Source organism: Phaseolus vulgaris, chromosome 11, assembly GCF_000499845.2.
Source record: "Phaseolus vulgaris cultivar G19833 chromosome 11, P. vulgaris v2.0, whole genome shotgun sequence".
Classification (NCBI taxonomy): Eukaryota; Viridiplantae; Streptophyta; class Magnoliopsida; order Fabales; family Fabaceae; genus Phaseolus; species Phaseolus vulgaris.
Window position 1 is genome coordinate 7091581 of NC_023749.2, and position 25132 is coordinate 7116712.

The 25132-nt window shown below is 33.7% G+C and overlaps 6 protein-coding genes across 6 annotated transcripts; all 6 read right to left on the reverse strand.

Annotated features, from left to right (window-relative positions):
• Nucleotides 1-290: 290 nt before the first annotated feature.
• LOC137833274 (fasciclin-like arabinogalactan protein 12) lies at nt 291-1345 on the reverse strand. Its single transcript, XM_068641634.1, has one exon. The coding sequence runs from the start codon at nt 1263-1265 to the stop codon at nt 390-392; it is 876 nt and encodes a 291-aa protein (XP_068497735.1). The 5' UTR covers nt 1266-1345; the 3' UTR covers nt 291-389.
• A 3204-nt stretch (nt 1346-4549) lies between these two features.
• On the reverse strand, nt 4550-5962 carry LOC137833168 (fasciclin-like arabinogalactan protein 11). The gene has a single exon (XM_068641531.1). It carries the CDS (start codon nt 5532-5534, stop codon nt 4689-4691), a length of 846 nt encoding a protein of 281 aa, XP_068497632.1. The 5' UTR covers nt 5535-5962; the 3' UTR covers nt 4550-4688.
• Nucleotides 5963-7625: 1663 nt separating this feature from the next.
• Nucleotides 7626-8796, reverse strand: LOC137832458 (fasciclin-like arabinogalactan protein 11). Its single transcript, XM_068640631.1, has one exon. It carries the CDS (start codon nt 8690-8692, stop codon nt 7841-7843), a length of 852 nt encoding a protein of 283 aa, XP_068496732.1. The 5' UTR covers nt 8693-8796; the 3' UTR covers nt 7626-7840.
• A 1886-nt stretch (nt 8797-10682) lies between these two features.
• LOC137833259 (fasciclin-like arabinogalactan protein 12) lies at nt 10683-11876 on the reverse strand. Its single transcript, XM_068641620.1, has one exon. It carries the CDS (start codon nt 11700-11702, stop codon nt 10905-10907), a length of 798 nt encoding a protein of 265 aa, XP_068497721.1. The 5' UTR covers nt 11703-11876; the 3' UTR covers nt 10683-10904.
• A 3166-nt stretch (nt 11877-15042) lies between these two features.
• LOC137821558 (fasciclin-like arabinogalactan protein 12) lies at nt 15043-16607 on the reverse strand. Its single transcript, XM_068626206.1, has one exon. It carries the CDS (start codon nt 16157-16159, stop codon nt 15368-15370), a length of 792 nt encoding a protein of 263 aa, XP_068482307.1. The 5' UTR covers nt 16160-16607; the 3' UTR covers nt 15043-15367.
• A 1468-nt stretch (nt 16608-18075) lies between these two features.
• Nucleotides 18076-23633, reverse strand: LOC137821564 (DNA polymerase II subunit B3-1). The gene is made up of 4 exons (XM_068626217.1): nt 23166-23633; nt 22999-23083; nt 18549-18590; nt 18076-18463 (listed from the first exon to the last, which is right to left on the reverse strand). The coding sequence occupies exons 1-4, from the start codon at nt 23466-23468 to the stop codon at nt 18381-18383; spliced, it is 513 nt and encodes a 170-aa protein (XP_068482318.1). The 5' UTR covers nt 23469-23633; the 3' UTR covers nt 18076-18380.
• Between the last annotated feature and the right edge of the window lie 1499 nt (nt 23634-25132).

Consider the following 25132-nt stretch of genomic DNA (forward strand, 5'->3'; position numbering starts at 1 on the left):
GTAAAAAACCTGGATTTTCTTTCTCCCTTCCGTCGTTTGTTTCTTCTTCTGCTTTATGAATTGTGTTTTAGCCAAATGAGGAACTGTTTCTTTGCTGTGGAGTAATCCCGTTCTAATTAAAAGCAACAATTTGCAACGTTCTAAAAGTAGCAGCATGTTCTGACAGAATCTGAGAAGACTATTTGTAGTGTGTTTTACGTTCTACGTATTTCTAAATATTTTATGAAAAAAGGAAACTCCATAATCATGCAAACCTTTTACATAACGCTTCCTAGGCTAACACATCGTACTGAGTCCGAAACAAAATAACAACGTATATAAAAGGAACATGCATGCGTGTTTTAAAGAACGAAATTCATAACTGCGAAATCCACCTGCCCCCATCAACTTTACATAGTTGTTGCCACAAGTGCAAGCCCTAGTCCAAGTGACACTAACTTTCCGTACATATTGATCTTGTCGGTGCCGGAGTTCTGTTCGGTGGGATTAACGTGTGAGGAATCTGAAGAAGATGAGTCGTCCTTATCAGCTTTAGGCGCCTTTGTTGCGTCAGTAGAAGGTTGTGGAGCCAATGAGGGAGCCTTTGCAGGTGCTTTAGCAACAGTAAAAAAGTCCAAAGGAAGAAGCACCTTACCCACCTTGTAAATAGCGAGATGCTTATCCGTATATACAATGCCTGTGATGGTGGTGTTAACCTCACCCGTTGAGATGTTCACACTCCCTCCGTAACTTATCACATTCAGTTCCACTTTTCCAGGTTTAGCCCCTGCAAGGGTTCTCACTGGGTTGGTTAGAGTATCAAAGTTAGAGCTAGAAACATAGTCTGAAAGAACATGGAACTGTAAGAGCTCGAGCTTTTGGCCATCAGAAAGAGAGTTGAGGAAGCCTGCTTTGAGTTCAGAGAAGGAACTGTCATCAGGTGCAAGAATGGTGATGCCACCTGATTTAGTAGTGAGGAGCTGTGCATTGAGTTGGTTGATCAATTGGGTGGTTTTCATGAGGCGGATTAGGATGTTGAATGACTTAGCCTGCCTCAGGATTCCAACAATGTCAACAGCTGCAGTGTCAGGAGTGGAATCACTTGGTGACTGTGGCAATGAGGGAACCAATGGCTGTTTAGGAGCCTCAGCTGGTGGGGTAGGGGTAGGTTGAACTGGTTTAAGAGGGGCAGAAGCTGGTGATAATTGGGCCAAAGTGGTGGTGGAATTAAAAAATGAAAGTAGCAGTGCCAGTGAGAAGGACAAGACACATTGCTTTCTCATCATCCTGGTTTGTTAAATAAAGGTTTGGATGATATTAGAAATGATTGCAAGTGATAACTATTGTAATAACAGTGTGCAGTTCATGCAATGATGAAATGCATGAGTGTAGGGTTTTTATATATTGAAGCTGAGAAAGGAAAGGTAGGTGAAGGGCCATGTTGTACAACCTTTAATTGTGATTTATGAACTATCTTGTTTGATATTTAGGTGTTGCATTAATCAAAATATATACATATATGGTATGTAAGATAACAGTGAGTTCTTGCTTGAAAGGTACACAAAAGATTGAGTGAGACACTGGTGTGAGACATAGTCTCATTATTGGACAAGGAAATTACGGTGGCGCATCAATGAAGATTGAAACGTTTTAGCTCATCAGAACTCGTTTTCTAGTGGATTTGGATCTAGAGAAGAATGATTAGTATCCTCAATGTAATTATCAAACATTAGTTAATTCATTTTTTTTTATAAAATAATGTACAAATTTTTTCTACTTTTTTAGTTGCTTAATTGGGTTTTTTTTTACCATCATGGGTTATTTTTTTTGGTTTTTACCAAAATGAGTCCGTTTAAAAAAAATTACAAATTTAGGCAAGTTGTGCCAATTCGGCACGACTTCATATGCAGAAGTCGTCCCAATTAGGCATGACTTCTGCCATGTCATACTAAAGTCGTGCCAACTTGGCACGACTTCTGCCCTCTCATACTGAAGTTGTGTCAACTTGGCACGATTTCTGCCCTGTCATACTGAAGTCGTGCCAACTTGACATGACTTCTGCTACGTCATAATTTTTTTTAATTTTATTGTTTATATATTGGGTAGTAAGTTATGTAATGTTAAAAATTAATTTGATACATAATTTTCTAAGAGTGTTAGTTTTAAGGAACAAAAAATTGGATAATTGTGTATGGATCATGTTTGAATTGAATGAATAAATACATAGATAAAGAAAATGAATGTTCTAAGAGTGTTATGAATGAATAAATACATAGATAAAAAAAATGAGGAAATTAATAATCAAACTTGAATTGAATTTTATTATTAAGCTTGTCTGTGCGGACAATTATGACGTGGCAGAAGTCGTGCCAAGTTGGCACGACTTCTGTATGACGGGGCAGAAGTCGTGCCAAGTTGGCACGACTTCAGTATGACAGGGCAGAAGTCGTGCCAAGTTGACACGACTTTAGTATGACATGACACAGCAGAAGTCGTGCCTAATTGGGACGACTTCTGCATATGAAGTCGTACCGAATTGGCACGACTTGCCTAAATTTGTAATTTTTTTTAAACGGACCCCATTTTGGTAAAAACAAAAACAATAACCCCATCATGGTCAAAAAACCGCTTAATTGGCTGATGCTATTTCACTTTTTATACTGCGTTATACACAAAATGATTCTGTCAATTGTTTGAAATATCAGTATAAACTATAATCATATGTTGTTTATCTAAATTTAAAAGAACTGTGTATGTTATACCATATTTCACAACAATTTCTCCTGATTTCAACCATAGTTAAGGCTACCAAATTCACTTTGATGTATTTTTTTAAAAAAAAAAACTATCATGATTATTGCTCAATGAAAATATAAGAATATTTGTGATTTAATTTTACTAAGATTTTTTTTATATGTTTTAAATTTTAAGATAGTGTTTGGAAAAAAGAAAAGCATATGATCATTTTATCTTTTAAATTTAAGAAATTATTAATTTGATTTAAATATAATGCTACTATTTTAAAGTTTTTTTTTAACTTTGTTCTTCCCAAATAATATATCTTTTATTTTGTAAATATATTTTATATAAAAAATCAATAATTGGTATCATAGTTTTCTAACCTATGAATTTGAGAAATTCAGTGAGTCTACCTTTTTTTTTCAGCAGTGAGTCTACCCATGATCCTAAACAAACACTTAATCTCATCATAATGAATCCAAAAGGTTCATTTATTCCGATTGAACTTTCCATTCTTAAAGGAAAACATGATCTCTTCTGGATGTTATAGACTAGAAGTCCATCTTGGTAAATGTGAACAAGTTTCATTCCTATTAAATAATCTAACTATTGTTCAAATCAAAATTTACAAGAGAGAAAACAGGTTGAAGAATTAGAAACAATTAAAGAATACTCCCACATTTTCTAAATCTCAATTTTAACGTCACATTTTATATAATACGGACACTTAAACGATACGAATATATCAGTGTTTGAATTTTATAGTTGGCAACTCATTCACTAACGCCTTCAAAGTTATTACTATTATATCAACATAATGGAAGATAATGTTACAGACAAGGTTGGATTTGCTTTCGATTTACTAGGCTGAAAATCAGACTCCAAGCTTGTAATAAAATTGTACTTATATGATTTTATAAGGATAAAAAGAATAAATAAATATAAAACATGTGAGGAATATGCTCCAACTTTATTATAATTTATACAAGTTAAGTTATGATTCTTACATAATTCCAAAACCAGTCAAAAGAATAGTATTTTTTAAGTTACAATTAGCAAATCTCTGGCTCAGTTGAATAAATTACATTTATTAATGTCTAAATACAGAAAACAGATAGTTTGTATTGAACTTAGAATTTAAAAAAAAAAAAAAAAAAAAAAACTGTAGCTATGAATGACCTTGTCTATATGAGATGCATTGGAGCCAAAAATTGCAGTGTATTGTTGAATTATATGCATTGTTAATCTCTAACTTTTCAGTTTAGTATGGTGAAATGTATTGTGGTGCATGGTCGATGTTTGTTCGTGTTGAAGTCCAGGTGATTAGTGATGAAATATGAAGTCTAGGTGATTAGTGACAACTTTCTTAATACTCATCTCTCATTGATTCTAATATCATCCTTAACATAACAACATTTTACCTCCACTTTCATTCTTACCAATATCTTTCTCAAATATAAATGGAACATCATCCACATTCAAAACTTGAAAAAAATAAGAAAAACAGTAAAATCTGACTTTTTTTATACTTAAAATTAGCTCGTGTATAAATTAAAAATTAGAAAAGTTACCTAAGAAAGCTTCTATAAATTAATTTTAAATTATGGAAAAAATAATTTTAATTTTTTTTCTTATTTTGAAGGAGAAATTCATCCAAAGTCACCCTACAACCAAATTATTCATATCCATGATCTCTAATACTGCAACAGAGATTCAACACTGAGAGTTGCCCCCATGTAAGGTTAGGTTCTGTACTAGGTTAGGAGTTGTGAAACATGTGAATTCATTGTTGGTCTTTCATGAAAACCATAATTTTTAGAAACAGTTATGGTTTAACTTGGTAATCATTAACGGATTCTTGATATAACACGAATGCACAAGAAACCACAAAAAGAGACAGCAAAATTTAAACAAGAAATGCACAAAGCAAGAAATTAATGACATAGAAAACTGTACTGCTGCCAGATAGATCAACTCCATATGTTTGCCACTACCATCAAAGCTATCCCAACCGACATCAGTGCATGAATGCTAACCAAACTCGCTGCCCCAGATTTATTCTGATCCTGCTTTGTTTCGCCTTGATCATTCTCGGAAGAGTTCTCCTTAGCAGCTTTGGGGGCCTTTGCAAGAGATGAAGGAGCCAAAGCTGGAGCCTTATTGGTTACAAAGAAATCTAGAGGAAGAAGCACCTTGTCCACGTGATAAATCCCAAGTTTATTATCCGCGTATACTACTCCAAGAATGGTGGCATTGACTACCCCAGTTGAGATGTTGACACTGTTACCTAATGCATTCACATTCAGTGGAAGCCTTGCAGGGTCTTTGCCAGCCACTGTCTGCACAGGGTTGCTCAGAGAATCAAAGTTTGAGCTGGACACAAACTCTGGCAATATGTGAAACTGCACAAGTTCAATTTTCTGGCCTGCGTTTAGGGAGTTGAGGAAGCCTGCTTTGAGGTTGGAAAAGGCAGAATCATCTGGTGCAAGGATGGTTATGCCCCCACTCTTGGCTGTTATGAGCTGTGAGTTGATGTTGTTCATGATTTCTGTGGTTTTGAGGAGGCGGACCAGGGTTGAGAACATTTTGGCCTTTTTGAGGATTCTGGTGATGTCATCAGGGACAGAGTCAGGAGAGTCTGGAGACTGAGGTAATGTGGGGACTAATGGTTTTGGTGATGGTGCTGCAGCCTTTGGGGTATGGGGAGTTTTTGCTGCAGGGGCTTTTGGGGCTGCTGCAGGTGCAGGTGAAATAGCCAAGGTGGTAGAGGAAAAGAGTAGAAAGAGCGAGAGGGAGAAAAGGGTTGCTTGTTTCATCTTCCAGATGCCAACTCAAGCCTAGATGGCCTTGATGATTTTGAAAGAATGTTAAAATGATTGTAGCAATTTATTTTTGATGTGTGGGAGCTGTGAAGGAGAGGGGTTATATAGAGATTGGAGGGCAAGGAAATGATAGGTTGGTGAAATGTTATGGCTGTGAAATTTGTTAGCTGGGGAGTCTGAGGGTGTATCACGTCTGTCATGGAGAATAAGGATCCTTTATCTAAATATTATTGGCATAAATTAGTGTAAGTATTGAGTTCGGATATGGTGAACTGAGAATGGACACATTAAATACCTGCTTTTAACACTTCTGTAGTATGTAGTTGAAGAAGGGGAGTGACAATGCAGAGAGGCTACAGAGGACCCCCTTAAAAATATCAGGGAGCAGCTACAAATGTTGAGTTTATGTATATCTATAAGATGTAATTTAATAACTTGGATCAGAAAACAGAGCTGGAGCCATCCACTTGATACAAACCAATTAATGAAGTTCAAGAACTTTGTGAGTTGAGTGAGTAACTGGATTGAAATTCTCCTCCTGGTGTTTTGCACTTCCACTTCCAATGGTTTTATTTGGGAGAAGGTTGGTTTTTCTTTATGCTGTATTAGCTCCTAAACATCTCACTCCATTAACAAAAATTTCTATGTATAGTTTAGCCCTGAAACAGAACATTGGAATCCAAAACCATGTTCTGGATACCTTTTAGTGCAAATAATTCAAGTTTTTAGCTTTAATTTTTGCTCTCATATTCAAACTCTTAAAAATTTGGACTTTGAACATAATATCATGAATTACATTTTCACTTCTAAAATCTTGATATTTCATCCTGTTCGTGAATATTATATAAACAATAAAGACTTCGCAACTTTTTTTATCACAAATGGAGAAGAGACATTTTACACCTCATATACGAAGTCTTTAGCAACAAGTATATGGTTTTCTTAAAGCCTCCATGAGACATAAACAAAAACTAATTTGGAAAATAAAAATTTCCCTTCTTTCATCTTCAATTTCTAAGTCCATCCTATAGATGACTTTTATTAATTCTACAAATACCCATTTTGTGTATTTATACAAAGAGGGACAATTAGTTGTGATTTTTACAATAATAATATTGGTGAAAAAGTAGGGTTATGCAGAGGCCAAATAAATGATGTGCTGGTGAAATGTTGTGGTTAACAGGTTGCAAAATTTGTAGCTGTGGAGGGTATATCCCATCTGTCATAGAGATGAGGATTTGTTATCTAATTATTATTTGCATCTTTGCTGATAATGATGAGCTGATAATGGACATATGATAATGCTGACATATTCATGGACACTTGCTTTTTAACATCTTTTGTAAGAAAAATAATGTAGTTGAAGAGGAGTGACCCACCTCACACATACTAAGGAGTTGTTGCAAATTGTTTTGTATTTCTATAAGATGATGCAGAGTTTTTAAACTGTGATTGTGCTCATGATTGTTGATACTGTCAAAAATCACATACAAGTACACTTAATTTAATTGCATTTTATATTGAGGAAACTTCGAAAACTTTAACGTTCTGGTCAAAATCGCAGTTGGATTGGGAACCATTTACTGATAAAACTTTAATAAAACAAATCTTTAATAAACATTTAATTCAAAATATTCAAATTTACAAAAACTTATAGCTTAATTGAATTATTATTTTCATGACATGTACTTAATTAAGATCCAAAGTAAAAGCTAAACTACGTCACTCTGCTTCGAGAGTAAAATCAAACTGTAGAATTTTAATTGAAAAATATAAAAATTTGAAATATTCAGTAAAATATATTTTTTAACAAAAATTAACTTAAACCTTAATTATGTCATGCTATAAAAAGCTCAGGTTGTACAGATGAAGTTATTGTTTCTGCTTCTGGATAAAAGTCCACTTTTCTTAATAATAATAGATGTTATTGTAAACAACAAACACAAAATAGTTCGTATATATTTCTCTCCATCCTTTTCAACTCGATAACATTCATTATGAATTAACTATATTTGGAAACTTTGGACAGTTTTTATATAAATAGTGCCTTGGAGGAAAATGTTTGAAAGAAAAAGAGGATAGGAGTTATGAAACATGAATTCATTCCTGGTCATGCATATAAAGCATGATGATAGCAACAACATGGTTTCAGATAAGAATCGTTAATCATTCAAGCATTCTTTCCCTTTCCATAACATCCATACACAAGAAACCACAAAGAGAGAAAAATTTAAACAAAAAAAGAAGCGCAAACAAAGAAATTAACCACAAAGAAAACTGAAAGTTCAGCTGCTAAATGATCAACTCCACATGGTTGCCATAGCGACCAAGGCTATCCCAAGTGACATCAACTTTGTTCCACTAACGCTGCTCAAACTGAGTGCCCCAGATTTATTGTGATCCTGGTTTGCTTCTTCTTGATCGTCATCAGAAGAGTTTTCCTTAGCAGCTTTGGGAGCCTTTGCAAGAGATGAAGGAGCCAAAGCTGGAGCCTTATTGGTTACAAAGAAATCTAGAGGAAGAAGTACCTTGTCCACGTGATAAATTCCAAGTTTGTTATCCGCGTATACTACTCCAAGAATGGTGGCATTGACTACCCCGGTTGAAATGTTGACACTGTTACCTAATGCATTCACATTCAGTGGAAGCCTTGCAGGGTCTTTACCAGCCACTGTCTGCACAGGGTTGCTCAGAGAATCAAAGTTTGAGCTGGACACAAACTCTGGCAATATGTGGAACTGCACAAGTTCAATTTTCTGGCCTGCGTTTAGGGAGTTGAGGAAGCCAGCTTTGAGGTTGGAAAAGGCAGAATCATCTGGTGCAAGGATGGTTATGCCCCCACTCTTGGCTGTTATGAGCTGTGAGTTGATGTTGTTCATGATTTCTGTGGTTTTGAGGAGGCGGACCAGGGTTGAGAACATTTTGGCCTTTTTTAGGATTCTGGTGATGTCATCAGGGACAGAGTCAGGGGAGTCTGGAGACTGAGGTAATGTGGGGACTAATGGTTTTGGTGATGGTGCTGCAGCCTTTGGGGTATGGGGAGTTTTTGCTGCAGGGGCTTTTGGGGCTGCTGCAGGTGCAGGTGAAATGGCCAAGGTGGTAGAGGAAAATAGTAGCAAGAGTGAGAGGGAGAAAAGGGTTGCTTGTTTCATCTTCCAGTTGCCAATTGAAGCCTGTAGATATGGCTTTGATGATTGTGGAAGTATGTGAATGATTTGAATTAATGATTCTTGCAATTTGTGTCTGATGTTTGGGATGTGTGAAGGGGAGGGTTATATATAGGCCAAGAAAATGATAGTTTGGTGAAATGTTATGGCTATGAAATCTGTTAGTTGTGAAGTGTGAGGATATATCCCATCTTTCATAGAGAACAAGGATCCTTTATCTAATTATTGTTGGCATGTTTGCAAAACAGATGCTATAGGTTAACTATATTGGGTAAGTTTGGTTATGGTGAGCTGAGCATAGCACATGTATATTTATAAATAAATAGGTTAAATACATTGTTAAAAAATGTTTGTAATATATTGTTGAAGGGGAATGACTGTGGAGAGGCTAGAGAGGAACCCTAAAAAATAGGGAATTGCATCTGCAATTGTTATGTATGTTTATTAGATGTAATTTAATACCATGGATCAGGAAGAGCCATTGACAAAGGTTGGAACTCCTACTGGCATTCTGAACTTCCAATTCAAATGGTGTCAATTGGGACAAGGTATGATGAGTTTATTAACTCATAAAATACCTTCTTTAAAATCATACTAATTACTGTTTTTAATTTATTGATAGAGTAAAACTTTTTACACTCTTAAAATTGTGATTATTTTATCTTGTCCATGTATAATATATAAATAAAGACATCACAACCTTTTGATTTTAGTACAAACAAACTAGGACAAGACATTTTAACCCATACGAATCTCACTTTTGGATATAGATCCACATTTCGTGCTAAGTAATTGATGTTATTGCTAAAATATAAAGACAAATTAATTTTGATATAATTATTGGATTTTGCTCTTCCTCTTCCAATGGTTTTAGTTAGGAGAAGGTTGAATTTTCTTTTAACCAAATATTACCTCCCTAGCCTTCCTGTTGATTAATAACACAGAAAAATGCTAGATAGGTTGACAAAATTCCTACTACACCTTTTTTCCACTTCAACACTCTTTGCATTGATTATTTGATCAACTATGTTAAGTGAACAATCATCTGACACTGAATAACATTAGCCTCTAGCTAAAGATTAATATCTATAAGTCATGGCTAATGAAGCACATTATACATGGGTACTCCAGAAATAATGTCTAATTGTTGAAAGAAGATTATACCTTAAACCATAAAACAGAACCATAATAACATGAAAAGAAAAAAGAAGCAGAACCATTTTCGATTTGCTGTTAAACCATACTAGTCTCCATACATTGATTCATATTTAATTAAAAATACAAGAGAAATGGCTTCCATCATCATACCTATACATGTCACTAAAAGATCATGTACGCACTGTCATTAAGAGAACAAATATGTCCAAAATCAGACTAAACTCCTATCTTCTTACTTAACCATTACCCTTGTCACAAACAAAACATAATTACAGCAATCAAAAAGGTGATTTAGAAAGTTCTCATGTCCTTAATTTAACACTAATGTACTCAGCAGCCGTACTCATTCTTGGACATTCATTCTCTTTGGTTCCTCCAGCAGACCAGCTTCGACTGAGTACAATCCAAAAGGTGGGCTAACATCCGCCAAAATTGGGAAACATGTTAGTTCTAGACCAAGTAACAATTCATGGAATTGATTTTCCTATAATTTCTATTCAGTTCCTACAACCAGCCTTTGAATCTCTCAATTCCTTCAGCTCCTTTTTCTCCAAGGTGGAGATTTGTGGCTTAGTAGTACACCCCATAGAAACAGAAAAGGCTTCCATATAAGGTTTTAAGGTAGCCACCATAAGGTCCTTCAATTTTCCAAGAACCTCGAGTCCTTCCTTTTAGTTCATAATGAAACTACTTATGTGACGCAATTATGTTCTTGGTCTGTTTTTCAAGTTCTTTATCAAACTTTTGTACATTGCCAATGCATAGTTTTTACCTTGGAAACTGAGGAAAGTATTGGCAGATATGTTTACACATCATAATATGTATCAACTTAACTCCATGTAGTTTGAGATGAAAATTTTGGTTGTCTTAATTGCATCAAAATTCACACAAAACAATCTTAATTGTATCAAAAGAAACACATCTAAATAACTCAACCCTTCAGAATTCACATGTTCCTCAAACACTACGCAGCTCAGAGAAAGAACATAAATTCAAAATCATCAAATAGATTGTCTGGTCTGGTATGGTCTACCAGCCTTCAACATGAAAGAACCACGAATGCAACTAAAGCAACTCCAAGGGACGCCAACGTTGTTCCTAGAGTACTCATCAAACTGCATGCGCCAGCACTGTCCTTGGATGTTCCAAGGCTATCATCAGCAGATGAGTTATCATTATCAGTTTTTGTCGATATTGTAGGAGAGGGTGCAGGAGCTGGTGGCTTAGGCTTGAAGAAGTCCAAAGGAAGAAGCACCTTGTCCACATGATATATAGCAAGCACCTTATCTGAGTATATAACTCCTGTGACCGTGGCATTGACCACTCCTGTTGAGATATTCACATTGTTGCCATATGCTGTCACGTTTAGTTGCAACCTGGCAGGGTTATCCCCAGCTAGTGTTCTCACAGGGTTGCTCAGAGAATCAAAGTTTAAGCTTGAAACGTAAGTGGGAAGAATATGGAACTGCAAAAGTTCGATCTTTTGATTGTCAGCCAGAGAGTTCAGGAACCCCACTTTGAGATGTGAAAAGCTACTGTCATCTGGGGCAAAGATGGTTAAGCCACCTGATTTTATGGTTATGAGCTGAGCATTGATTTGGTTGATCAATTGGGTGGTTTTCATTAGGCGAATTAGGACGTTAAATGATTTGGCCTTCCTCAATATTCTGATGATGTCATCGGGGGAAGAATCAGAGGTGTCAGAAGAGGGTGACTGGGATAGTGCTGGGACAATTGGTTTTGATGGAGCTGCATCAGGAGCTTGGGCTAATGTGGTTGAATATAAGGAGGAAAAAGGTATGAAGAGTAGAAGGGAGAATAAAACTAAAAGCTTCATTTTCTATGAGCAATTACAAGTTGCTAGTGAAGGCTCTAGAGTAAAGTTTTTGTTATTTGAATGGTGTTTGATGTGTGGAAGATGTGGAATGGGGTGGTTTTTATAGGGACTAGGAATGTGATAGGTGGAATAAATGGATGAAGCTTTGGTAATGAATTTCCCTATGTATAAGTTTGTTATGTGTGAGGTCTGTCTGTGGTGGTCCTGTTGGAGATTAAGGTGATGCATCAAGGTGGATGAGATAAAGGTGATTGAGAACAATGTTTTTTGCCTTTTGCTTGGCAATGCAGGAAAAAGAGGAGTTAAAGTTAGAGCTCAATTGGGTGCCAAATGCACATTAATGAAATTGTGATGCTTCTTTCCACTGATGCAGTAATGCCATTTAGATTCTGAACTTTTCATAATTGCTATAAACTATATACTTATAATTACATTACAAACACCTTAAAAATGTTAATCTTAAGCATTTCAGATAATATTATCTTATTGGTACAAAATATAATTAAGAATGTCTCAAGTTCCCAAATCTCCAAGGCAAGATAGTTGTCTCAAATGCTGCACAACTATGGAGGTACTTTTTTGCAAGAGAAAAAGACATCGTAATGACTAATGATACTAGAAGATTGATTGTAGAACTACTTAATTAAAAACTTGTGAGTGCTTTCATACATGTTACCTAATTAAATTGCTGAGGGCCCAGAACTTGGGAGATTTAAAAATCTGATATTGGTAAGTTGTTATCACTACATTAGATGCAACAAAAGGTTAATATTTTGCCACCTTTTGACAGTTCTGAAAGGAAAAGTATATTTCTCCCTACTTTTATATCATTTTATGAATAAAACATTTATCACTTCTTTTTGTTCATTGAATCCAATATAAATAGAACTTTGAGGATATGAATCTCATTAAACCAAGCACCATTAATGAATCTCATATGAGGGTGTTGCTTTGAGCTTTGAGCTTTGGAGGCTGATTCCCACCTCCTTTCAGGTTTCATATGTTTATTATTTTTAGTGTTATATGTCTTTCATATGAATCTATGGATATTGCTTTTATGAAGGGTTACCTCTTTCTCTTGTGTTTGTTTCCATAAAAAGGTATTGATAATTTGTTGCAAGCTAAAAAAGAAAAGTGTGTCCTATTGATAGATGAATTGCATGTTAAGTTTCTATTGAATTCACATGTTAAATACCCTCTAACACCAACCCTCTAATAATATAATACTTAAAATTATTTATAATATAAAAAATAACCAGTATTCTTTTCTTTTTCTTAATCTTACTCAATTTAAAACTAATATAAAATAATTGATTTGGGTATATTAATTTAAGTTTATATAAATAATGTTATTTTCTTATTTTAGTCTCTGTATATGACTTTTAAATTTTTTACTTTTGTGATAGTATTTTTTAGTACTTAATATTAGTTATATTTAATTTATAAGCAAAAAATATGAAATATCAATTAAAATAATTACATTACTTTTAAGTGTGCTATTTCAATTAAGTAATATATTTAATTTTTTTTTATAAATGAGATAATCACTTTTTTTAACTTCTAATATATTATGAACAATAATTTTTGTATTATTTTCAGAATAATAGTGAATTTTTTATATATTAAAATTATTTATAAAAAAAAATATTACATATAATATTCATTTTGTATCTATATATTTATCATTATATATGTAAACAATGATTGTGACGAAATATATTATATTATGAATAAAAATATTGATATTAGTTTTAAATTGTATAAGAGATAATTTATATATATATATATATTAATTTAAATATACTGTAATTAGTATTTATGAAAATATAATTAACACATTTTTTTTATTTTGTCTTTCAAGATAAAATACTTGCCATGCTATTAGAATATAAATAGTTAATTATAGCCTCATTCAAAATTATAATATCTAAATTAATATATAAAAATTAAATTACAAGCTTCTAAATAAATTATAATTATTTTAATAAAATACAATGTTAAAAATCTATATTAGTGAATACAAAATAACATATATAAAAATTTTATTTATATTAAATAAAAATATAATACTTAACTAAATTTTAAAAACTTAAAAAATATAATTATCTTCGTTGAATGTATTTACTTTAATTATATTAATTTACATTTATTATTTTTAGGGTTACCATGATTTATGATTAGAACTACAAAGAATTATTTTAAAATGTCAGAGATTTAAAATTAAGAGACATTTTTGCAGGAAGTAAAATCATTAAACCTAACTAAAATTATTAAATTTTGTAATAGCTATTTAAAATTTATATTTAAAATATTTTTTAATTGAATTTCACTTGCAATCAAAATTCAGAAAATTAACTATATGCAAATCATTGTTTCACTTAATTATTCGCAATTTTGGAAAATCACAAAGGGAAAAGGCATCATGTATAACATTATAGGAAAGGATTTTTTCTTTTAACTACTTTTTTTACATAATTCACCTTCTGAGTAACTGCTTTTTAAATTTAAATAACTACTCACAATAAAAAAAAATCACCTACACAATAAAAAAATTATATTTATTTTTATAATTTAATCATATATTTTTATTTCAATAATTATTATAATAATAATTTCTTTTGCCAAAAGAAGGTGAACAGTATGTGTTTGTACTATAGTTCTATTATAAGTAAAACAAAACTGTATAAAAAAAATTATAATTCAGCCACCTTGACCTTCCCATCAAATATCCTCTTTGACACACCTTGCAAATTATTTTAAATATATGATATTATATTAAAAAGTACTTTTTAATACCTTAAAAATCTTAAACACTTAGTTAAAGAAAACTATTACTAGGATATATATTGACTATAATATTATGAAAATAGTTTCTTTTTAGTGAAAGAAAATATATGCTTACTTTTATGATATGCTTTTGACAACTTTGTTGAAAAATCACATTTTTTTTATTAATTTTAGAGCATTTCTAATATTCAGCTAAAAAATGGAAAACTTGTATCTTCTAAAATCTACTTTTAAATATGAAAACATAACGATAATGTAAGACTCAATAGACAATCAGTCATAGAAATAAATAAAAAAAAAATTTTTACATTAAATATAATATATAATTATTTTAATCATTTTTTTATATTTTTAATATATATTATTATATTGTTAGAATATTATAGAATGAGAGTATTTTATGTGGCAAACTATAATTTATTTAAATTATAATCAGTAATGGATGAAGATTCTTTTACACTCAAAATATAAAAATTAATATTGTAAAATGAATATAGGTAAAGAAAGTTAACATTGTCAAATTAATATTCCATAATGTCATATTTAACAATAGTTAACAAAACTTCTGTATGAATTCTCTATTAAAAGATCATTGTATGCAACTTTTACACAATTTTTAAATTTCTCATAAGTAGTAATACATAAGATATATGAAGTTTTTCTTGTAGGGGAAAGAAGGAAGAAAGCCTTCATAAATCAAATATAATTTCCACCACAGCCTGAAACTTGAATCATCAGAGAAGGAAAAAGAACAGAAAAAAAGGCCAATTATTTAAAACCACTGTATCTGCAAAATGTTGATCGTTCACCTTTCAATCCACCCTAGATGGCATAGTTTCACTTCAATGCTTATATTCTTAACCTTCAACCTCTCATTGTCACCACGAAAATGCTGCAACTAAAAGTGCAGCAGCCCATGTCACATGCTGCTGTTTCACACTGATAGCAGCAGATTCAGCATCATCTGCAGGAGTTTCTGTGCTGTCTGCAGATTTCTTCTTAGACCCTTTAGACTTTTCTGGCGCTGGAGCTGGAGCAGGAGGCTTAGCAACAAAGAAATCCCGAGGAAGAAGCACCTTGTCCACTTGGTAAACCGCGAGCTGGTGATCAGTGTAAACAGTGCCACCTAATGTAACGTTAACAATCCCCGTTGTCATGTTAACTTGGTTCCCTCCTGAGCTTGTTATGTTGAGTGCCAACCTATCAGGGTTTTCACCGGCCTGTGTTCTCACGGGGTTGCTGAGAGTGTCAAAGTTTGAAACGGAAACGAATGTGGGTAGCAAGTGGAATTGGATGAGCTCGTTCTTTTGTTGGTCGTTGAGGGAGTTGAGGAAGCCAGGTTTGAGGCTTGAAAAGGCATTGTCGTTGGGTGCAAATAAGGTTAAGCCACCGTTTGTGGTAAGGAGTTGGGAGTTGATTTGGTTGGAAACTTGTGTGGCTTGAAGGAGACGGATTAGGGTGGTGAACCCTCCAGCCTTTTTGAGGATTCTGATGATGTCTGTGGGGGGTGAGGAGGGTACCGGGGCCGGAGTGATGGCCGTGGTGGGAGTGGCGGGGGCGGTTGGTGCGGCGGCGGGTGACTGGGCTAAAGAGATGGTGGAATGGGAAAAGAGTAGTATTATAAGAAGTGGAAGGGTAAGAGAGAAGAGTGGAGGGTTCATGATGACCATCTTTTGGAGGTGAGAAAGGAAAGAGTGGTCCTTGAAGTGAGATTTGATGTGGGGATGATGGAGGGAGGGTAATATATGGAAACCTGAAAAGAGTGAAAGGGGTTTGTCTTTGTGAGTTAGGTGGAATGTTTCTTTAGAAAGTTCAGTTGTTGTAGCAGATCTGCATGCTTACACATCAATGAAAGGTGGTTTGTCATGGAAATGCAGTTGGATTTTGCTTGGGAAGGCAGGAAAAGAATAGTGAGATCTGAGTAAGAAAAGAAAAAAGATGAACATGATAACGTAGCATTCACTTGTAATTCTTGTGAAGTAGCAAAACAATCAAGTGCTAGCGGCTAAGTTAAGGAAAGAGTTTCTAATTAACTTTTGCAAGACAATTTTTGATGATGTTAGTATCTGACCTTACGATGCATGGTTTGTGCAACTTGGTCGGTGTTGAATGCCGGCGGGATTATACCAGTTGTCTTTTTTAATATCTTTGATTGGGAAGAACGACGGTTTAACATATATCATCGTATATCAGACCAAGCCAAAGAAGGGTGTTAACACAGAGTCATCATATCTTCACAAACTAACAGTAAATTTCTACATATTATCTTTAATTAGAAGGAAAAATAAGATAGAGAAATATAGATTATGAGAAGATAGAAAAGTTTTAAAAGATTGTAAATTTTACTGATATTTTTAGTAAAAAATTATTTTTCCTTTTAATTTTAAAAGTTGTAATATGTAACAATTTCCTGTTATGTTTATGAAGATATAGTTTTGAATTACCTGCATGCAGCTATTAGATTGGGAAATACTTTCTCTAACCGTATGTTTCGCAGAATCCCACTATTATTGTGTAATTCATTCACAGACAATTATTTGGGTATCTCACGGCTTGTATGTTGGGAGGTCCATTTCAAGTTAATATTTTTGGGCATTCTAGAAACTGAAAAGAGATGGGCATCATCGTTGACATTTTTAACAATTTCGTGATCTACAACATAGTATGTCTCTCTTTCGGGTTTTGGTCGAACATCAACGTAGCTTTGATTGCTAGGCTACATCTGAGCCAATATTCTAGAATAACATGTGAAGAGAAATTCACTGGGAGTCCAACATTTTGCTAGCTTTCTGTTGTTCTGAAGAATATATTATGTGATAATACAAAAAATTTAAAGACATACAAATTATGCTACACCGTATTTCTGATTTATCAAGCCGAAATGACTTATTGCCAAGTCAAAAAAGAAGAGAAAAAATAAATGTATTTTTGTCTTGTAATATGGAAAGGTAAAATGAGCTTCCCATCCTTGAAAATTGAGGATTCGAAACAAGAAAAATTATGACAGAGGATACTTAAACTCCAATGAGTTCGTAGCCATTACGAAATGGTGTTTAAGAACTATAAATAGAACTTGGTTGGAACTCGAAAAATGAACACCTGAAAGAAGCAGCATGTTGCAATGGGGCTTTCGTAAGTTGCATAAAGCACAATGCGAGGATTAACAAAATATGGAAGATGCAAAAGTGTTTCAGCCTTTCTAGTCTAAACATTCAGCAAAACCTGCTAATGCTGTTGTGCAGTGTGCATGCAATCATCCAAGATGCAATTTGTGAAAGAAAAGGTAAGCTAGGAAAGAACAGTTCTCACCATTCCAATTCTCTCAGCCTCAATCCTCCCCCCTCAAACCGGTGAGAAAGAGCAAGTAAAAGGTTTTTTAAATTAAACAAGGGGAAGTAAAAAATCTCTTTGCCCCCTAGTTTAACTTTAAATTTCAAGAAAGGGAAAAAGGTTTCCTCTCTTTCTTTCCTCAAGCATCCCAGAACAAGGGGAAATACTCTCCCTCCATCCGATCACCTACCTTCCTTTGCATTCTCCCCTCCACTCAAAATCATACAAACATAGCTTAGGCATCGATTCCATCCAGTAGTAAAAATTATTTGTGTTTCACATCTTTCCATTGGCAAATTAACTTATGATTTTCAACATAACAAGGAATTTGGCACTTGCAGCATGCTACCAAAACACACTCAAGCATGAAGCACGTCTGGTCACTGGAAAAACATTTACAGTTATACAATTACGGGAATCGAACTATTAAGAAAGAGAAGTGTGAAAATAAATACAATATGGAAAATTAAAAAACAGTATTACTCCTCCTGATGCATGTTTCCGTTACAAAATGTGACATGATTCTATAATGTACTAGTTTAGATTCCCCACTGGCTCGCTTTAGATCTTCTGAAATACTCCATTGCCTGCTGCATTTCTCTCTCTTAATGCATCCTCAGCTTTCACTTTCTCAGGAACAAAATCTGAACAAGTAAAAGCAAGGTAAGGTGAAAACAGGGAAAGGTAAACTTAAGAATATGATAGCATTGCAACAGGGATATGAATTACCGGAAAGAAAGTCGTATCTCATCTTCTTACTAACAACATTTGCTGAAAGGATAAGCGGGTGACTAATCAGTGATTGGAAAAGAAATATTTAATAGACTCAATGAGCCTGTAAGCAGATACACAATCAAACACAAGGATGAAGGATCAATTCAAATGGCCATAAAACATAGTAGTTCAATAATCCACCTAGGTTACACCTTCATACTAAATCTTATTCTACAAAGTGGTTTAGACCTGACTCAATACTACAAAACCAACTTGCAAGATAATTGCAGTATTCCCTATTTGATGTGATGAAATCATATTATATTTCCTTTATTTAATATAATCAAATCATATCTTTAAGACTACCTATCAAAGTGGAGCATATGTATCATGGGTCAAGCTTGTCACAAATGTCATCAACATAAGACTCCTTGAGAGACTTATTGAACATGTTAGCCAATCGGTTGCTAGAGCTAACAAAGTCAATAATGACAAAGATTCACGCATGAAGATGACATGTAGGGGAGCTAGTGGCACATGGTGGCATTTGGCTGAGTGGAATAACATAGTGGTTGCCAAAGAAGCATGTCTTGGTTCGCAAGGTAGAGTTCAAAGAACACAATGGCTGTCGAAGAGCAAAAAATGCTCGAAGGATGCAGTGGTTTTTAGAGAGCAAAAAATGCCCAGAGAGAGCAATGAATGTCACATAACGAAAATGGATAAAAGGTATGACGCTGCGAAAGAGAAAAAAATCTCAAAGGGAAAGCAACTACTAGAGAGAAAGTATGCTCAAAAAACAAAAGTGCTTAGAGGACGTGGCAATTGTCAAGAAGAAAAAATTATCAGAGAGTGCCACAATTACCAAAGAGAAAAAATGCTCGAAGGGCCTAAGAGCTACTAAAGAGCAAAAAATGCTTGGAGAGTGAGACGCCTCTCATAAAGCAAAAGTGCTCGACAAGTGCAGTGACAGCCAGAGAGCAAAAATGTTTGGAAGGTGCATCTGCAAAGAGCATAAAATGTTGCAGCAGAGTGAGTAATGTTTACTTAGGAGAAAAAGTCATGGTGACAAAGTCAAGGCCAATACATATAAGGAAAAAGTCATGACCTAACAAGAGATCAGTAACAAAACAGGTCACTGAAGATGGTACAACTTTGATACTGTTGAAGATCCCGCATGAACTAAAGATATGGTTAAATTATAGTATATAAGAGGGTGTAAGCCTCACCTTGCAAGTAAATTTTGTAACATTGAGTTAGGTTTATACCCACTTTCTAAAATGGCATTAGAATCTATACTAGCAAGTTTGTTGGACCTAATGTCATCTACTATCGGATCACCTATAAACATCGAGTCATATGCTCGAGATATCCAGTTCTCATCATGAAAAGGTGTGTTGAAGATTCCACAATTACTTCAAAGAAGCTTAATGGAAAAAATTATTTGTCTTGGTTTGCCCTGGTTTAACTGTGGTTTATTGGTCAAGGTTTTCTTGACCACTAAGATGGTAATGCAATACCATCAGAAAAAGTTAAATAGTGGAAAAAGATGGATTTTCAGTTGCCTTGTTGTGGCAATCTATGTAATCCAATATATTGGGAATTCTTGGAAGCATATATTCCATACTTCTATCTCAAGTTGGTATCAGATCGAGTTTATCTTGCTCAATTTGTCACTGTCTAGTAAGTACATTGTTGGGCACCATTGTCTTTTCTCTCCAATGAGCACCTAGTTGTGTTCATCTCATCAAGCAATGAAAGACCCTACCATCATCATCGCCATTTGTGCCTGACACAACAGATTTTTCCTAAGTGCACCAGATTTAGAGAGCCTCTTCAAGTGACAGAGAACCTCACTAATCACTAAGGCAAATTCCTCCACAGATCGCCACAACCGGCATCTTTGCATAGTCAACCTAGGAACATGTAATCCATTCACTGCCTTCTAGTCTCTATCTTGGTCAGCATCGATTAAACTATGGCTTCTTTGCTAAGGTTTTAATGACCACTTGGAAGAAGGTGGTAGTACAATATCATCAAACAAAGTTGAACAGGAAGAGATGGATTTTCAGCTTTGTGCCATGTTGTGGCAATCTATGAAACCCAATATATTAGGAACTCTTTTAAGCATGTTTTCCCTACTTCTATTCTATCTCAAGTGGTACCATCTTACACAATGGTTTAGGCTTAACTCAACCGTACAAAACTGACTTATAAGTTGGGATTACCCCCACTTACATGTTGTATTTTGACACCATCTCTAGGGTTTTTCCTAGTACTTACGATGGTCATTTTTTAAAATTTTGAATGCCAATCAATTACCAATGGTTTCACAATATTCACACACTCCTTGTTTTTGCTCTTACTAAAGAGATCAATGTTAATGAAACCAAAGGTCTGTAGCAGATTAATATTGTTTCCTAATCAATGGGTGAGATTAGAGACATTCCTCTTGACTCTTGCTCTTTTTTCCTTTCTGGGTACATTTTTCCTTCAATATTGCACAGGGAAAGAGAAGGTAGTCTTTGCAAAAGCTTTGAGAGACAGTAATTTTAAAAACGATCAATAGCATGCATTTGAAAAACATGTACCATTCCTTTTGCAATTGCTCAGCATCGAGGAAGTTGAACAATTTTACCTTATCTCTGCACCATTAAGGCATAATCTCATATTAGTTTACTTTTTATTATACATTATTAGAATATAGATTTCCACAACCAAGTGACTGTGCAGAACCTGTTGCAGTTATTAAATGTAGTTTACTGCCGTTACAAGTTGGAGGTGTGCAGAATCTTGCAAGGTTTGATGATGACCTTCATAACTGAATGAGCTGATAGCTATATAGAAGTGAACAGAATAAATTATTCAAATAGAGAGGTTGTGCTAAGCTACATATTAATTACCTAGTTCACAAATAAAACTCTTCAGTGTGGATATGGGCGCGTGGTATGCTACTTGGTAAATATATGGTACATGGGGGTATATTTGGTTTATATATTATTTAAATAATATGTTTGCTAATAACATTTAGTACCTAATGATATGATTCTTTAGAGAAATTTTAAAAAGTTGCATAATATATTTTTGTCTATTTCCCCTCCCAAAAAATAATTCTCTGATTATATATTTTTAACTTCTTTCCTTATAAACCCCTCTTGAGGCCTCTTCCTGATTCAAAAGCATCTGTTTGACAATTCTATTCCACCTTGATCATCATCTTCTTCCAACTTGCATTGTCCTAATTGAGTCCCCCTTACATTGTTTTCTTCCAAAAGTGACTTTTCCTCTTCCCATCTTCCATCATCTCTTACTGATCTTCATTGACCACGTGTCTATCTGCACTCAAACTCCTCTTGATCCATTTCAAACAAAGGTACGCAACTTCAACTCCCAAAACATCAATGATTGCATACTAATGCCAAACACATTGTGAATCGGTACACAAGACCATCCATTTTTCCATTTGTTAAGTGATTTTCTATTGATAGCACAGATCTAAATGTTCCTTAATTCACACTACATGGAAAGAATTCAATATTTACTATAATGAATTTGATGTGGGATAGCTACTAGAGTCTAGACTGAGAACTTCACTGAATCAGATTGAAATCAGTATGATACTCCCTATCTTAAGACTAAACCCTTTCAAAAACTTACCACCCTCACCTCAAAAGTGTAACCAACAAAATGATCAGGAATTCTACTCAAGCAGTTCATCTTCTAAGTATATTTTAAAAAAATGTCAAACTATAAGTATAAGCCTAAAACTAAAAAAGCCTGCAAATTTTCAATCAATATATAGAAATATATCCTTCAATTCCCAAAACATGGATATTAGCATCAATGTCGGAAAAGCAATCAGCTAGAAAATGTTATTGGACCATCTATCTAGAGTACCTCAGACTCACCCTTGATAGGCTATTCAACCAAGAATCAGACAACCTCTAGCCATAAGAAAACAACCATCTAGCACCTAATATGGACCGAGTCACTCATAGACCAACCAAGTTTAGACCAACCAAACATTATAACTGTCTCATTCTATCACATTGCCGCTTTAGGGCTCAAACAGCCAGTGGGTCATAGGCCAATTACAACCAGATTATAGATTCCATGGCCTCTTCACAAGCAAGGAAGGCACCATGCACGCCATCCCTAAAAAAGAAGGTAACGGTCAAAGAACACACTTGTTGAATAGATAGTGGAGGCTCAGTTGGGTTTACTGAGCTCATGTCTAGATTTAGGACTCCCCAACAAGTGCATTCGCCTATTCTAAACAGTTATAGGGTGTGTTAGCTTTCACAATTACTTCCGGAGAAGGTGAACCTGTGTGACAGTATGATTTCCATTCAAAGTGCAGTTGAAACTAGGAATCCATAAACCAAAACACACACATACTTCATTACAGCAAACACTATACTACAGTAAATTTTCGTTGAACTCACATATCTCAATCATAAAACCTTACCCACGTGCTTGTAACTCAGGCATTTCTTGCGGTCCTGAACACAACAAGCATATGAATCCTGCGTAAATTGCTCAAGGAACTTCTCCTGCAAGAAAAACGAAACCAATAAAAAAAAGACACATAAAAACATAAACAGAACAAAAAAACGCAAGGAATAAAAAAATTACCACAGCTTTGTTGATGGTTAACACGGCTTCCTGCGAAACACGCATGTCAGGACCTTCGCCCTTGATCAAGGTCCTGATACGATTCATTGGAAACACGTTGGTTTTCACATCTTCACCACTTCCTTCTGCGCCCTTTTCCTGTGGCTGCTTTGAATTGCCGTTGCTGAGCTTGGGCCTCTTATTCTTCTTCTTTTGGTTCTCCTCTTTCGCGATGTCTCGATTCTTCTTCTTCGTTTTACATTGGGTTGTGGAGATTTCTCCTTTCTTGGCTTTGGGAGATTTGGGAGTGTTGGAGGACGCCATTGTATTACAGAGGGGTTTCAGCCTCACTCAGAAGCGCGTCTCCAAGAAGAAGGGTGCAATTCGAATTTCTTTGGAAGTCCTTTTAGTAAAATCGATTATTGGTGTTGAAGTGAAGAAAAATTCCTTTTGAGACTAACTTTTCTCTTACAATACAACTTTTTCAAGATGCATAACATATAAAAACACAATACAATATAAAATATCTGCGTGATCAATTTTAATTTTATTTAATATTTAATATAGATTATATAACATGGCAACTGCATGAATATAAGATATTATAGTTATAATTTTATGTATAATTTAATATTCATCAGATAACAAAATAAATGAGGATATACTCTTGATTTGTTAGAAGTATATATGCTCTATTTACCAGCTGCATATATTTTTTTAACTTCACACCTTTTCCATATTATGAACAAATTGTAATTTTACTTAAATTATACAAAAATATATCATACAAATATATCTTCCTTAAAAAAATTAAAATATACATAATATTTTTAAATAATTATTACCATTCAAATAGTTTTTACATAATTATTACCTTTCAAACTATCATCAGAACAATTATTATTATTATTATTATTATTATTATAATATTAAACAATCAAAAAGCACTCTATGAGATTAAGGTTCTATTTGCTTCTATGGATGTACTGTTTACAAGGAAAGAAGTGAGAGAATATCAGTTGTTTGGATTTAAGATTTTAGAGGGAAGAGCACGAAAGGATATACTTGTAAATAGAGTGTCCCCTCAAAATGAAAAGATGTAGAGGTCACATCAGCATGTGGTATTTCTAAATTTACCCTCTGTTTTTAATATTAAAAAATAATATTTCTTTTATTTATATACGATGTGATTTATTTTCTAATTTTATAGTATATATTTAATATTTTAAGAAATTATTTGAAGTTTTCTTTTTATTTAATTTGTTGTTGTGTTTATATTAATATATTTTTTTATAATTATTATGTTTTTGAGTTAGTATTTTTTTTATAATAGTTTTTATGAAATTATTTTCTATTATTAATTACGTATTTTTTTCTAGTATTTTTATTTTATTTTTCATTACTATAGGGTTTTTAATAATAAAAAAATATTATTTTTTTATATGTAAGATTTGATTTATTTTCTAATTTATTTTCTAATTTTATAATGCATGTTTAATATTTAGAAATTACTTGAAGTTTTGTTTTTATTTAATTTGTTGAATAAATGTTTTTCTAATTATAACTTTTAAATTATATCTATTTATATTTAATATATATTTATTTTCTAATTTTAATTTTTAAATCTACGAAATATGTGAAAGTTGTTTATTTTTAAACAAAAATAACTCATTTCATTATTACAATTTTTTAATAAGCAAGGATAAATTTGTAACGTAACATTTAAAAATTTAAAAAAAAAAACTAAAATTCTCTCACAACCATCACATCACTCACAAATTCTCATCAATTTTTCTCACATATTCACCCTAACATACCTCAATCCAAACGCTCTCACTTTCCTCTCACATCTTCACACATCCATTCCCTCAAATCCTCACACATCCTCTCCCCAATCCAAACACACCCTAAAAGATCATCAGATCAACAATGTATATCCAAGATCAAATGATCATCATAATAATTACTATCTAAAACAAAATGGCCAT

Bases quoted from the DNA above. Each gene is read 5' to 3' on its own strand.
- LOC137833274 (XM_068641634.1), bottom strand. From the start codon at position 1,265: ATGATGAGAAAGCAATGTGTCTTGTCCTTCTCACTGGCACTGCTACTT.
- LOC137833168 (XM_068641531.1), bottom strand. From the start codon at position 5,534: ATGAAACAAGCAACCCTTTTCTCCCTCTCGCTCTTTCTACTCTTTTCC.
- LOC137832458 (XM_068640631.1), bottom strand. From the start codon at position 8,692: ATGAAACAAGCAACCCTTTTCTCCCTCTCACTCTTGCTACTATTTTCC.
- LOC137833259 (XM_068641620.1), bottom strand. From the start codon at position 11,702: ATGAAGCTTTTAGTTTTATTCTCCCTTCTACTCTTCATACCTTTTTCC.
- LOC137821558 (XM_068626206.1), bottom strand. From the start codon at position 16,159: ATGGTCATCATGAACCCTCCACTCTTCTCTCTTACCCTTCCACTTCTT.
- LOC137821564 (XM_068626217.1), bottom strand. From the start codon at position 23,468: ATGGCGTCCTCCAACACTCCCAAATCTCCCAAAGCCAAGAAAGGAGAA. The intron at 23,084-23,165 runs GTAATTTTTTTA...TTTTTCTTGCAG, and splicing joins TAACCATCAACAAAGCTGTG to GAGAAGTTCCTTGAGCAATT. The intron at 18,591-22,998 runs GTAAGGTTTTAT...TTATCCTTTCAG, and splicing joins CCTGAGTTACAAGCACGTGG to CAAATGTTGTTAGTAAGAAG.